This window comes from Poecilia reticulata, chromosome 22 (assembly GCF_904066995.2).
Source record: "Poecilia reticulata chromosome 22, P_reticulata-male-v2, whole genome shotgun sequence".
Lineage (NCBI taxonomy): Eukaryota > Metazoa > Chordata > Actinopteri > Cyprinodontiformes > Poeciliidae > Poecilia > Poecilia reticulata.
In genome coordinates this window covers 16,700,992-16,716,948 of record NC_088851.1, presented here as the reverse complement: position 1 = coordinate 16,716,948, position 15,957 = coordinate 16,700,992, and the positions used below count along the sequence as shown (strand labels likewise).

At 36.6% G+C, this 15,957-nt stretch overlaps 1 protein-coding gene across 7 annotated transcripts in view; it reads right to left on the bottom strand.

Moving 5' to 3' along the window:
- The window catches only part of dlgap2a (discs, large (Drosophila) homolog-associated protein 2a), a 137,918-nt gene that overhangs the window by 119,533 nt on the left and 2,428 nt on the right, over positions 1-15,957 (bottom strand). For 4 of the 7 annotated variants that reach the window (XM_008399514.3, XM_008399512.3, XM_081603388.1 and 1 more), the window contains exons 2-3: positions 6,092-6,146; positions 4,311-4,358 (exon numbers count right to left, since the gene is read on the bottom strand). In XM_008399514.3, the coding sequence (XP_008397736.1) occupies positions 4,311-4,358; positions 6,092-6,146 (103 nt within the window). The remainder of the gene's footprint in view (positions 1-4,310; positions 4,359-6,091; positions 6,147-15,957) is intronic. The other 3 variants (XM_008399515.3, XM_008399513.3, XM_008399517.3) reach the window with 3 other exon arrangements.

Genomic DNA, 15,957 nt, shown 5'->3' with positions numbered 1-15,957 from the left:
TAATTCAGTATAATTCAAAAGTATTTGATTTCACAGGATTTAATTTAGAGGTATCAGAATAAAACATATATTTTCACCTCATGCTGTGCAGATTTTTATTCATCATCATGCTTTCTTTTTTTATAAACACCACATTATGTTAGACGCTTAAAATACAAACAAAATCATTTTTCATCTGTGGTTATAATGTGAAAATTAGTGGGGGGAATAAACAGATAAAGTGAAATTTAATATTTTTGCAAAGGATTGTCATTCTGCTCTGATAAAAATAACATAGAAGGAGTAAGCTCTTTTTTTACTGCTGCAACAGTGAAAACAGACTACAGCTCTAATCATGTGGAAGGTACAGGTTGTGAACTGTTTGTTGATGAGCGCAGAAACACAATGTGTTTCTGTTTCTGTGTTTCAGAGAGCCAATGAGGAGGGAGGCAAGGAGACGAGGAGAAAATGAGAAGCTTTTCAGCAGAGCAACAGAAACAGGTCGCCTTTCTCGCTGAACTCTATGACATTGTCATTCATCCGTTGATAAGCTACCTAAACGACTTACGGACTCCATGTGAAATCAAATCTTCCTCTCCAGTTTACCCATTATGTCAGGGAGGCTGAGATATGCAGTCTACAGAGGCCAGGTGTCCTCCTTGACTAACTTCAATGACAGAAGTCTTCACAGGGACAAGCACAAAAAATACATACTTCAATTATGGAATATCAGCAGGCTCTCTGATTTTCATAATTCCAAAAAAAAAAAAACAGTGGCTGTTCATTTTTATCTGGATCTTTTTCTATACTATTAACTTGAAACTTTAGCTGTCTGTATATTTAGAGGAAGTGCTCCGGAGGGGAAGAAAAAACGTCTCGCTGCAAAGCTACCCACTCTTAACAGTTCAGTGAGTCTGCCTTCATGGCGCTGGAGGGAGTGCCGAGGAAAAGAGAGAGTTGATGAGCTGGTTGTCAAGGGTAAACACTCACTGCAGGAATTAGGAAAGAATTAGACTGCCAGCTCTCATCAATTTGCTCTTCTCCCTGCAAGTCAAGTTTACAGAAGTTCTGAAAATTCTTTGTATATCCGAAGCAAAGTGTGTGAAATGTGGGGAAGGATGTACTGCGAGAGTGTTCTCCACAATGCCACAGAGGAACGCGACAGCCCGCCCGTTAATTACCCGAGCTAATAGAGCAGCTGCTGTTTCATTCTCGTGTCAGAGAGATTCACAGTGGGATGAAGCAGCTCAGACAGGACATGTGAAGCATTAAGATGGACATGTTGTGACACCAGACAGAGGCTCCATAAGGCACAAGAGCCATTAAAGCCGTTGCAGTTCAGGGACGTTGCCGTTTCTGAGCCAGGACAAATGGAAAACGTTTTAGACTGCTGAGTTATGTAGGATCGAGTGAGATTAGGACTGAAACACTCCCTTACATGTAGATTTGTGAGATTTTCCAAAGAAATGTTCTTAACTTCTCATCTGAAACCATAAGTCTGGTGGGTTGATTTGTGTTCATGGCAAAATGTCTCCAGACAAATTCTACATGACACACATATAAATCACAACGCTTTAGTAGTTAAGAAGCTAATTAATGGTTTTGTGTATAGCAAAAAAAAGAAAGACAAAACAGAAAATAGAACAGTTGGTAGAACTGTTGGCTTGGAGGGAGTCATGTGGTTTGAATTCCAGCCTTTAGTCTTTCTGAATGAAGTCTGAATGCACAGATTCTCTCTGGGTTCTCTACCTTCCTCCCACAGTCCAAAGACATAACTGTCAGGTTAATTGGTCTCTCCAAGTTGTCTTAGGTATGAGTGAGTGCATGGTTGTTTCTCCTGGCTGATTGACGATCTGCCCTGGTATTACATCTCCTCTCACCCAATGACAGCTAAAGATAGCCCCACCACGACTCTGCAAGGATAAGCAGGTATTGTGGATACTGCATGGGGAAAATACTATCTGGCTATTGATTTTTTTTTTGTTTGTTTGTTTGTTTCAGAGGAACCCTTCAAAACAAAATGCTATGAGCTGCCCTGACAAACACAAACACTTGCTTCAGAGATAAACGTACAAGGAAAAAAAACTGGGACAGCTGATTAGCCTAAACAAACATAAAATAGCACAAATATTCATCTTATTATATAAAAACAGATTGTGTCACAAAACTGTTTCCCATATTATTTGTTTTTATTTCAATGTAGCATCTTTGAAATCATGTTTTGAGTTTACTAGCAAGTAAAGCATAATGTTCAACGTTAAGGTCTGGTGCAGGTTTAGTCATTTTTAATTCTGACAAATGCCTGAAAAAGTGGACCTTTTTGAAAGGTTTTATGCCGCTACATCTAGAACAACCTTTTTTGGTAGGCTCCATGCAAAGATACTACTTTGAATGCTCTACTCATGCAACTGAAAGTGTTGCATGCTGTTAGTAAATATCACACAGACCCAGGCCACAGCCACGTCCTGGTTTTAAAATATGCATAACGATAATGCTAAGTTGCACTGTGAACAGCAGGAATTTAAACAAGGAGGGCAGCATCATACAGAAATTTGAACAACTGCATGCAATATTAAAACTTAGCAAGTAAAAGAGAAACAAAATTAAATCTCCAAGAATAAGAACATGTTAACTGGAAAGTTCCCAATACATTAAAAGACAATATAAGTATTTAACTGTGTAGTTCCAGCTATTGTCATGACATGACACCTAAATAAAGGCATTAGATTCTGTGAGACATTCGCTAAATTCTACTGGTTATGTACAGCAAAATTCCTCGTATCCTCATTCGGTGGCTCTAAACACGTGATCACTAAGACGCAAGAATTTGGCTTTGATGAAGCCACAGGAAGACCATGATGGCAGGATGCAAGATAAGCACGAACATGAGAAGAGGCACCAAAAATTGTCAAATCGTCACACATTAATTCATGTCTATAAATAGAAAAGCCCCGCAAATGAGAAGCATAGAAGTACAGAGTGCTCATCAGGACAGAAGTTCTACATATGGAGTCCATTAGGAGCAGAGGGGGGTAGGGGTTTGCCAGTGACAGGCAGGGTGAAAGATAAGCCTCTTCCTTTAAGTTTTTTTATGCAAATGTTGTCAAAGCACAGAGAAGAATTTGAGAACAGATGGGAGAACTTTCTGAGTGTGAGATCTGAGATGCTGGTCAGAAGAGGGCGCCATAATTCAATATAACTTAGCACAGCAGGGCACATAAACATAAAAACACAATGCAGCAAACAATCACCATCACCAGCAGATTAAATCCATTTTCCGTTGTTTGATCTTAAAGTCGTGCTTTATAAATATCCTTGCTCCACTTCAAAATTTTTCACCAAAAAGTGTCCTCAGATCAGATTAGAACTATAATGTACTATCTAATTAGCATAACCAAAAGATGTATTTACTTAAAGCACCTCGTCATCACCTTTAAATTCAAGAACTGACAACAATGCAAATGAGTAATGCTGCTAACAAATGGGACTGAACACAAAGCTGGAATCTACAAGCCTCGTTTCTATGGCAACAGGATGCCAAGGTAAATGCTACTTTGCAGCAGGCCTGGTTCCATTCGGCTCAGCAGTGATCAATAAACTTTAATGGAGCAGGGTTTTTTTTTCTAAGTGATGTGTTGTGTGCTTTTCTTACAAATGCATTCAGTCAGAAAAGCGTCATTTTCAGAGGTGAACTGCTCTTCACAACCTTAACTGAGGGTGCGAGCTCATACAGCCAAATTCATTTTGCTACCACGACTGCATTCACATGTTTGCACATAACTCAATACAGATGCAAAAATACTAAAGTGAAAGCAAGGTTAGCTCTATCCAACACACCTTTGCCCCAAATTCTCAGTGGAAAAGATTAAACTATTTGGAAACTACAGTGCCGTTGGCAGTATGTAAAATATTAATTTCACACATGTAATGGCTTAGAGGTGTTACACGTGCAAGGTAGCAAGCTTCAATGGATTTAATTACACTCAAGATTGCAGCTCCACCCTTTTGTGATTCTGTCTGTCGCATCAGGACAATGCACGTTAGTAGCAACTTAAAAAAACAACAACAAATGAACAAAATGCCAAACAGAAGACCAAGGTCATAATCAAAAGTGCATTATTGCCATAACAAAATTGACATGAGCCTTAAAAAAAAACAATCCCCCTGCACCCCGAGCAACATCTGAAGCTTTGGTAATGAGATGAATGGAGTGTGAACCCATTTGCATGTGGTCTCATTGCAATCCAGGGTCTAGGGAGGTTGAATTGCCAAAGGAGCGCCCATAAAAAGGTACAAAGGAAGTCATTATGGTTAGAACAGTGGTCAGGTACCTGAATATATTTCCCTGCTCTTCAATTTCATCAGCAACCTCTTCATACCTGAAATGATGTGAAGAAGCCCATCATCATCACAAGTCACAGTAACTGCTCCCAAATGTCTCCCTCCCTTTGTCAATTAAATTTGATAAATAAACCAACGTACCTAGAGATGCATCAACTAGAGTTTTGTGGCCTATTTACAATCTGCACATTCTAGAAAGTTTTGAATTGCTGATAATAATTTGCCCAAATGTAATTTTCTTTTAATAGCTAAAACAGAGTTCAAATATTTTATTATTTTCTTTATGCTACAAGCACTTAATTATTTATAATAGAAACAGGAGGAAATCCCACTATGTGCTGTACAGCTTGTATGATTATTGTAAATGAAACCAACATTATTGGAGTTTGGCATGTGATAAGAGTAATTAGTGTAGCGAGTAGCTAGCATTTGTAAACTCTCTTTTGAAGGTATTTTAAAACATTACTTTCCAAAAAGTTGCCAATGTTTCTAAATCCACCATATCTAATAACAGACAGATTAAAAGTGTATCATTGTATTCTCTCTGTCCTTTATAATCTCTTCCATTCTTACCTCCCCAGTCCTTTTAATCATTTTAAAATTATCCATTCAGTTTTCTTGCTAACTCTACTTTAACTAAAGTCCAGTTCGGCTTTGAATCCTGTGATCTATTTAAATCCTGCAAGTGACAGTGAAAGATGATCATTTTTGACTTTTTCTGTATACAAGCCACATTAACTTTGAGCCAAGAAGTCAACAGAAATTGTTTATTTTAGAAAACAATAATTTTCTATTTACATCCTGCTCCGACTGTAAGAGGATCAGCCAGTGGAGGGTTTGCACATGCACAGTTGATTAGCAGGGTGGACAAGTAGCTAGGGAGGGGCTCTGACTGCAGCTGGAAGGGGCTGCTGAGTAAGGACTTTAGACCCTGTGAGTGCTTCAGGAGGGCAGCAACCACTGCACTTGAGAAGAATGAAAACGATGCATGGCTTTACATTAGAACTACTAGACTCACTGGCGATGTAGCCTTATGGCAACTCAGTGACTTGCTTTTGTGTTTGCTGTATTTAAATTTTTTATTACTGTGTTTTATTATTTTATTATTGCATTTCTTTTTAGATCTTCACACTATGGACCTATTCTGCGTCTTTAATAAAGTTGATTGAAGTTGATTGATTAGATTCACCAGAAAAAAGGTGAAAAACCTGTTGCTAGTCCCTTTTTTGAAAAATAGTTGCTGGTAATCTGAAAACTTACAGTATATACCAACAAAGACATTAATTTGGACAGAAAAAGTTACCTTTCAGAAAGTCTCTTTTTTTTTTTTTTTTTTTAAAGTGTCCTTGTCAGAACAGCCTTTATTTCAAAAACAGATTATTTTAGTTTCTGACCCCCCCAGTTACCGGTAAGGGTCAATCCAGCTCGAAATTGTTCTGAGGCTGAATTCTCTGTGCATCTCTCAAAACCATGATGTTTTTTGAACTGTGTCGAAATCTGGCAACTTTGCTAGTTAGTAGTTCAAAGATAATTACAGAACGCTGAAGAGGAAATTCCAATCATAAACTGACAATCAGTTTCATTTGGACAGAGAGGAACAAGAAAGATAAAATTTGTGTGAGATATATTACCATCAAGCTGTAGACGAACACAACACAGACAAAAACAGACAAATGTTCAGGACCACGCACTCATTAAAATCATGAGTGACTCTGCTTTTATCCCGGCGCTGAGGGTTTAGAAGAGAGGGGACCCTCCGCTTAGTCCTTACCTGTTTTCTTGTCAGGTAAGATACAGCAATGTTTCTGCAGTATGCCTGGTAACACCTTCCAGGAAACAACATGGGAATGGGGGTTGCACAGAGAGGGTTGCGACAGAAGGGGGAAAAAAAAAAGAAGGGAGAAGGAAAGACATTAATATCACAGAAGCTCAAAGCACATAAACAAGTTGGAGTTCTGAGGAGACGCACTGACACATGCTGAGATCCTCATTTACAGAGCAGAAACAGATACCCAATTCTGACACCATTAGCATCAAAGCAGAAGCCTCCACAGCTCTCTAAGACTTTTCTCGTGCACACTGATCAGAGCAGAGCAGCACAAAATGATAGTTGCAGCGTGGGTATGTACACGGAAGATGCATTTATAAACTCCCTATTTCAAATTCTGTCCACATGCAGTCAGAGGTGGGTGAAATGGCATGTGAATATGAATAAAAATCTAAAATCCTCCATCATTAAAATGACATTAGAAAAACAGGGTGGTAAAATCACAAGGCTTCTTTTGATTCACCAGCAGTTTTGTTATTCCAGGGAATTGTGGCTGCAAACATAATTGCACTACTCACATGCCTGAGGTGGTCACACTAATCAATAATGCATGCTTTCAGCATATTCCGTGAGCTGTTCACTAAATCTTTAACCAATCTGAAGTTAAATTTGAGCTGCAAACATTTTGAGTCGTTATTCCCCCTTGTTCAACAAAAACACCCGTACAAATTTTTTTTCCAAAGACTGAAAGCTGAACTTGCAATCTATTTTATTTCCACAATAATGGTTTCATTAAGCTTCCCTGTGACACAGAATATCATCGCTATTGTTTAGGATTTGCACAAGGAGAAAATGATGAGAACAAAGACAAAGGAAGATGTGGTTTTACAGGGGCTGACAATGTCTCTTTGTCCTTGCAGCTGACTGACAACTCCATCACAGACTATAACCACTGTAGAGATTTAATATAGACAGGCACTCTTACTTTTTTTCCTACTGTTCTGTTCATTATTCATTTACATATGCACTTAAATGGTTATCTCAGGCTCTACCATCTGTCAAACTTTTTTTTTCTCTCACAGGGATTCAATAAGACACATCAGATAAGTTTTCATTTTAATTAAAGAGGGTAGAACATATGATAGTCCTCGCAAAGAGAGAAAAGATATTTAAAAACAGAAATTAATTCAAATGGACAATCTTATGATCAAATTATCAAGCGGAAAACCTTAAGCACATACACTATTCTAGGCCAAGCAAAATGTTATACTAATAATGTCTAGAAAAAGCTTTAAATTACATGTTTTTCAAGAAACTATGATGAGCATAAGAAATATGTTGTATAATAAAAGTTTGTTTGGAGGCAGATACTTTTTCTGAGAAAAAAAAATTGATGATGACTTGATAACTTTCAAATACATTTGAAATAAATTCAGAATCAATTTCAAATATATATATATATATATATATATATATATATATATATATATATATATATATATATATATATATATTTTTTTTTTTTTTAATTTAAAAGCTAGAGAACAGCAGAGGTTAATTAATTAATTATAATTATCAAATGAGACCAAAACTGAACTGCAAGATGCCCACAATAATTAAAGAAAATAAACAAATAAGAGCTTTTATGGGTGTTATTTAAGTTTTATTTGATTAATAGGAAGAAAGAAAGGACTAATATTAATCAAACTGCTCCTAACAACAATTAAACTATAGACTCATGGGTTCTTTATTTCCCTGTCTGTCTCATAGGTCTTTAGAGTGGTGTGGTGATGTGTTCACAGCTGAGACACCCACCACTGCTTCTTTGCTTCTTTTGCTCATTTCCAGCTGATTTGGGGCTACAAACTCTTAACAGATGGTGTTTAGACACAAACCAATGGCAGCGGAAAAGACTGAGGTAACTAAAGCAAAAACAGATCAAATTCCTTTATAGATGTCGAGCACAAAAATAACATTTGGGCTCCAAAACCAGAGCAAGGACCTTTTCAGAAAGATCTAGAAACATACCACCTTTCATTGGATGAAATTCAGAGGAATTTGTACATGGTTAGTTTGTTTTTAGTAATTAATGCTCTGACGTGTAGCAGACTCTTTAAAAGATACTTTTCAGTTCAATGAAAGAGAAATGGCAAACTCTATATCGTCAGCGTAGTAACTGCATATGAGAATTGATGATGCACATACATCTTCAGTGAGTAAATATATTTGTATGCAGTGGTGTGAAAGGTATTTCAAGATAATTCTACTTTTGTTTCATTCACAAAATATTCATTAAAAATGTACCATGGAGATGGTCAATCTTTTGTATGGCAACATGTCAACATGTTGTATAGCAAATCTGAGACTGATCTTTGTGTTGTTTTAGGTCAGCACTGGTTTTCACTCTGATTATTTTTTTATCTTTTTTTATTGGTGAAACAAACACTGATATTAATGGATGCAGGTGAGTCCAGCAGAGCTATGAATATTGTTCTGGGTCATTTTGTGAACTCATGGATCAGTCAATCTGCTCTTGGAGTAATTTTGGTTGACCAGTCTCTACTGGAAGATTCACCACCATTCCTTTTAGTCTGCATTTGTAGATAATAACTCTCATTTTGGTTCAGTGGAGTCACAAAGACATAACATTGTGTAACCCCTTCCAGACTTTTCAATGACAACATGCAAACATGCAAAAGAAAGGATAAAGTCTTTTCATATAACATTTAAACACTTTAGACACTTGTTATGCCAAAAGTAATATTGCATATATTCTAAATTTTACTATGTATTTATAGTATATGTTAAAAGATCTAATGTGGTTAAACGGAAATATGAAACCTGCAACTTAAATCACAGACAGGATGGATTAATGGACAGATTCTGTAATGCACTGCCTGCAAAAACGGTTGCAGATCAGAAAGCTTAAAAGAGGTATAAATCAAACACAAACCCATGACAGTCAGATAGAACTAATGGTGCTGACTGGTCTGCACATTTGTATCGGACAAGTGTGGAAAACAAGCTGTCAGAAACACTGCTGCTACTTGCCTCTCATTTACGCTTTAAAAAGATTGGAGTCTGGAAAGAATGCTTCGAATTTTGCATGCACAAAGTCGTAGGACATCTATTTGTTATGGTACGACTGGAGTTTTGTACAAAAGCGTATTTGTTGTAATCTTAATTTATTTTTTATATGAACACATCAATAATAGACATGTGGACACATTATTTAACTGGGACATGGGTATTTGTACAAACTTAAATTTGAACATCTGCTGATCTGAATCACCAGTTTCAACCCAATACTTTAATTTAATGTGAAGACAGAACAAAGCCCATTTATTTACAGCTCATAACATATTTTTTGGATTAGTTAGAAGAGAGGCACAGTGATTTTATTGGCTAAATATTTTTTTTTTGTATTTCTTGAGCAGTCAGTGTGTCAAGATTTGTAATTTTACAGGACCCAAATGCTGCTGGCAAAAACAACAACAACAACAAAAAAGAAATCACAGACAGAAACATGTGGAAAACAGAACCAGAACAGCATAAAGAGGATAAACTGAGGAAACCAAGACGTTAAACAGGGAACCTAAATGATGTGGAGGATTGATTGCTGAAGTGAGGAACCTGAGAGTCTAATTAACATAATGTGGAACAGCTGTGGGGGTGGAAGCTGGGGTTGGGAAGATGGTTAATAAACACAGATGTAAAAACAGAGAGAAAAAGGGAATAAACAGAACAAGCCTAAAGATTAAGAATAACAAAAACAACAGAAAAACGATGATGACTACAAAATCAAATGCATTTGATGTCTTGATTCAAAACTAGCGCCCCTCTGCAGATACTAAGAGTTAGATTGATTAAACCATTATTTGCCTGTAGATTTGAGCAAGTTCAGCCTAACTAACCATAATCAATACATATCTATCTTACATTGATGAGATGTTCATTTTAAAGAGTTTACAATTCTTTACATGTTTTAGATAAATGCAATTTAATTAAATGTTTGATTAAATAGAATATCTGCAGATAATGCTAGTGCAATAAAAGATAATTTTATGTTTAAGCCATTTACACATCTTTAGCTGGCCTGTCAAATGTGGTAGATACTAAAATGTTTAAAAGCAGCCTTGTTTGCTGAAGTCAGTGGAAAAAAAGAAGTATCTGAAGGTATAACTATTAATTGAAATCAACCAAATAAGACAGATCATTTGAAGCTTTCTGAGAACAGCCCCAGATATTAATGTGATTATTCTTTGACTACCCATAAGTCTTGGAGATGATTTTGAATAGTTTTTGATTGAGGCTTCCTCAAAGATGAGGATGAAAATATGGTTCATAACAGCAGTTCTGGAGTCTATGTTTAGAGAAGAACAGTTGCAAAATGGTAAAAAAAAACTAAAAAAAATAAAAAGTTTTTGCCTTTTCATTTTCAGTTTACTTAATGTGACATAAAAGCAGTCTTTTTCACAGTAGACTCTCTTTACTAGTTAGCATGGGGGCCAGGTTATACTGACACAAGTGCACAGATGAGTAGAGTGACTCGGTTCTAATTTCCACACTGCATCTGCAGCATACAGGCAATTACCACGAGTGGCACACGCATAATAGGATATCTTACTGCCTGCTGTTGAGGAGTAGAGTGCAACCATCAGTGAGCTGATGGTTGGCTGCCAGGACATCTTGCTTCTTAAAAATCGCAGTGCACTCACTGTAGGTACTGAGCACATGAAAATAATTTTGCTCATTATTGTACTATTTTTGTACGTGACATGACAAGGAATTTGGCGAACATGCAACCTTCCAATGCAGCCTTCAATGATGTGTCTGTTAATGACACAGTAAACTCAGGCCTCACCGAGTTCCCTTCAATAACGTGTGCAATAAAAATACCTTCATGCATCATAGTGTATGCAGGGAATTTATAAATACATGTTAACTAAAGCTAGATCATAGCAAAAAATGTGTTTATGCATCAAAGATTACAAATAACATCATTCAGAGGATTAAATCAGCTTATTTTTATGGGATTACACTTGGATTTCTTTGAAAAAAAGCTTCATGATTAGCTTAGCTTTAGATTAGTTCAGCACTTGCGTGAAGCCACTTCCTTTCTTATAGAAAATTTAAATAACCAAGAAAGTACTGCTAGAAGGCCTCATATTAATTAGACAATGCAAAAACTAGGTAATAGCCACTGAGATAGATTGGACTTTGATTTGCTGCAAGATGCCAAGAATGAGAACATTTTTTAAGAGGGTAGAGTCTTAGTTGAACATTTTCAATAGGAGTTAAAAAGTGAGATGAAGCACAACAACAAGTAGCTTCTAAATTAACAACATATTTTTAGCTCGTCTGACAGGTAAATTAGAATTTTTCTTCTTAAATACGTCATGGTGGAAGGAAGATGTGAAAATATGTTGGCATGGTGCAAATTCATAAATTAAGGTGGACAAAAAAGGTTTTATCTGTGTTATAATCTGTTTGACCGCAGGGGACACAATGTAATTATTTTTTGTAGGGTTCCATTTGTACATCTGCCCCATCATGATCTTGTGCATTTTACTGCATTAACAAAGAAATGGTGCAAACTCCTCGAGGTGCTCGTGGACAGAGGCAAGAGTGGTTCAAAGAACAAAGATGTGTTAAGAAACATGCATGATGACCAAAACTACAAGTGGAAAAAGAACTGCACCATCTCCACATTTCAAATGCAAGAGTGGAACACAGAGATGAAGCTGCAGGAACTGCCTGCCTCTCATTAATGCACAATTGTTGGATTTTAAAAACTGGAGAGAGGAAAGCAGCCACAGAGTCCATCAGAAGGCCGACAAAAAATAATACACCAAACTCAATGAAAAAAGGCCATCCACCCCATATATTCTGTTTTTCTTTTTTTGTTTTTTTTTACAGAAATATTTTATTGTTATTTTTTTTTAAAACACTTTTTTCTTAAACAAAAACTGAGGTAGTGGTTTCTCTCTAATCACTAAGTTTTTTGAAACCACATTGTGAAAGTAAAAACAAGCATTGTAGGGACCTTAAATCCCTACAATGCTTAAAGAGTTGACTTGCTTAGATGCTATTAAGGAGATGTACAGTATTTAACGGCCTGCCCACATTAAGATAATTAAAAGAGAAGACAATTTAATGGAGCGAAATTATTTTTCCTACTTGCCCTTCTCAAAAGTATTGCCTTTTTGGTTGCTTGTGGTACATGTGGTCTCCTTTAGTTTCAGATCAAATCCATGCGCTTTAAAAGGATCTTGACTATAAAATGTTTTTTCAAGCAGTATTGCTTTGCAAGACATATGTGTTCCTCCAGAGAATCACATCAGTAATGAAAAAAAAGTATTAAAAGCAGGGCACAGGATGATTTCTTTTTGTCTTCGATAAGAGGTTTTCAAAGGCCTGCAGCTGATGAGACACGTGGTCACTTATCTTTGTGTAAACTATCAAAGGACAGCTGCTCCCAAAATGAGTTTTTTTTAGATCCAAGTAAAATCTGGTCTAATAAGCTGGATAATAATATGCAACAAATATTGAGTACTTAACACAATGAAATCGAAATGGGTGAAATATCATATATATATATATATATATATATATATATATACACATACACTGCTCAAAAAAATAAAGGGAACACTTAAACAACACAATATAACTCCAAATAAATCAAACTTCTGTGAAATCAAACTGTCCACTTAGGAAGCAACACTGATTGACCCGACGAGGGTCCCCGTTGTCAATCAGTGTTGCTTCCTAAGTAGACAGTTTGATTTCACAGAAGTTTGATTTACTTGGAGTTATATTGTGTTAAGTGTTCCCTTTATTTTTTTGAGCAGTGTATATATATATATATATATATATATATATATATATATATATATACACAGTAGATGAAAATTATGTTCTGGTGCTTTTTCGTCTGATTTTAATTCTCTTTACCGCTTTGAATATGAGCTGTGGAGGCTTTCAGTTGTGGCAGTTGTGGTTCTGTACTAGAGTGGTCTATATTGTACCCGTTTCAAATGATTTTTTTTTTTTATGTTGGTCTCTGTTCTATTTTTATGTGGGGTCCCACAGGGCATAATTCTTGCCCATAAAACTTATGCTCAACACATCTCTTTATCTGGGAGATAACAGCATATTAAATAGCTATTAAGGCTTTGGAGTTGTTGCAGCCTGTGACCCTTACAGATCATAGACTGGTGAAGCTGAATCACTGGCATAGAAGAAGCGCAGGCTCCTCCCACTGAAACGAGTGCCTGTGGGATCAGAAAATGCCTCATTCATACGTCTGATAACTTTAGTGTTCCATGATTTCAAAAGTTTGGCTAAAAAGTGATTGTAATTCAAGTCTGCAGCAGAGCAGCAGAGCATAGATTTATCCTCCAGATTAAGCATCAAAACATCTATGACATATCATCTGCGGAGCAAAAGTCCAAAACCTCAGGACAAAAGCCTCTGTAGCATTTCCAAACAAGTGCTCAAATCAGGGCAATGCAAATTAGGACAAAGTTGTGAGACTGTGTGATTAGGCCACAGCAGGTGAATCATTCATAATTTCAGTGCATTCATTTAGTTTCATTGTATGTAGTTACTGGGGCCACAGTTCATGTTTTTTCTCATTGTTGGGAATCTTTTTTATTTTTTTTACCTTGTCATTCAAAATGACCGACAATGAAAAAAGTCTAGCACAACTTCTGGGTAATAATATCAAAATGTCTCATGAGTTTGTTATTTAAAACACAAGCCTCAAGTCTTCAAAAAAAATTGATGCGTCTTTTGGAAAAGCTAATGCATAAGTCTAGAAAAAAATGCGCTTTTAAATATCCAATTTTTTTACTTTTAATATAAGATGCTATGTTTTTTTTTTTTTTTTTCCTCACTCTGTCTTAATGTGTCTTTAGCTGCACCCAGAATGCAGGAAGAGCATAGGCAGGAGATACAATGTAGAGACTTTAATAAAGAAATAAATACAAAAACCTTCAGAGAGTTAAGATTTAAAGCTAGACAACATAAGGGGTACAAGAGAACAGGCAGGGACCAAGATAACCCAGAACAGAAGAATCCATCAGAGAGACAATGAAAATGAAGAGCCTGAATACTGGAGACATTGTCGAGTTGACAAGAGACAAGTAGCTGATTGACAAAAAGGGTGCAGCTGTGAGAGGAGACCAGACGTGCAGGCTGAGGGAAAGAGATTAATGAACATGAGCCAGGGGAAACGCAGACAGAAAAGCAAAGATAAACTAAAATGAAGGCAACATAATGAACTAAGGAGAAAGAACTAAACAAAAGGAAATAACCAAAATGTACAAACCTCAAACAAACCCAAAATTATGACACCACTTCATTTATTTCTGATACATTCTAATAAGTGTAATTTATTGTTATGTTCAGCATATGTATTATGAGGAAAAACTTGGCTTGGTTTAGTTAATCCTACAGAGAGTTGCATTCAGCTGAGACATATGTGAGCAACACGGCACTAACAGCAACTGTGGCAAAACACACTGAGACCCACCTACATGAAAGATTTGTGACTACTATTAGCACTAAGTCAATCCATCTACGCAGACAAGACACACATGAACACTTAGATTCCCAGGTACACACACTTGGCTCTCGCATATATCATTTGATTCATGAAGTGGAAGACCCATCAATCCCCAGCTCCCTCTGCTGAAGCCAAACTACAGCAGATGTGCAGGGACACCTTTCAGTGAATGAAGAGAGGCAGAAAAGGAAGAAATGGACAACCATAGAAAGGGGAAATAAATTGAGTGCCTGGTGTAAATAAAAAGGGAATATAGGCAAAAGCGTAAACTTGAAGGTTAAAGGGAAAAACAGTGAGACTCAGCGAATGGAAAGTAGAACATCTGTTTTCAGTGAATGAATGAATAAGAAATGATCCCACCTTAAGCCTTGTGTGTGCGAAGACTGAGACAAATGTAGAGGACTGTGGAAAATGATACAAATGGAAAATGATACAAGTTTACATGTGTGGGGTCCGTTGGACCCCATTTCTAGACACAAGGTTTAAGTGTTTGACAATTTACTTCTAAAGCAGTCCTGTCTGCATTCACTAGTGTTTTTTTTTTTGGTGGGGGGGGGGGGGGGGGGGAGTTTGTGGTGCCAAGAAAAGTTGTTCTATGCAAATACAATCGGTGGTTTTAAAGTTTTAATTGATGAAGAATTTTGAAAACTTGATTTTCCTTCCATTTCACAATTGTGTGCAACTTTGAATTGGTTTCCTCACATAAAAACACAATATGTAAGAATCCTGGGTGTATGGAGGTGCTTGTTAGCCTCTTATTCTGGCAGTGGATCCCTCCTGGGGGCGTGGTTGGCCTGATTGTAGCATCTACACCTGACTGCAATCAGTTCATCATCTATGGAGGATTTAAGGAGCTGCTGCATGATTTTTTTCTCATCTGATGTTCAGTTTTTTAGAGGGAAAAAAAAAAGTTTCTTTCTCAAAAAGTCAAGATCTACGAGTTTAGCAATTAAGCAACTTGTATCTCAATGACTTGATCAAAACAAAACCTCTTTACCATGAACATTTTTATGCAGCTTGAAACAAGTGCCACCACTAACACCAAAGAACCATAGAATTCCAATAATTAGACAACATTTTTGAAGTTTAATTTTTAAAGGGGGGATTTTGTAAAATCGACTTTTCTGAGCTTTACATTGTGTTATGTTATTATCTCATCAAAAACATACCTTGAGTATTGCTTTAATTATTTCATGCATGTTTGAGGAATTCCCCTGGGGTGCTTAAATGTTTGGGTCCACAAAGCGCCACCTATTTAATGAGAAGAATTGTGGTGATGTCGTACTGAAGGCAGAGT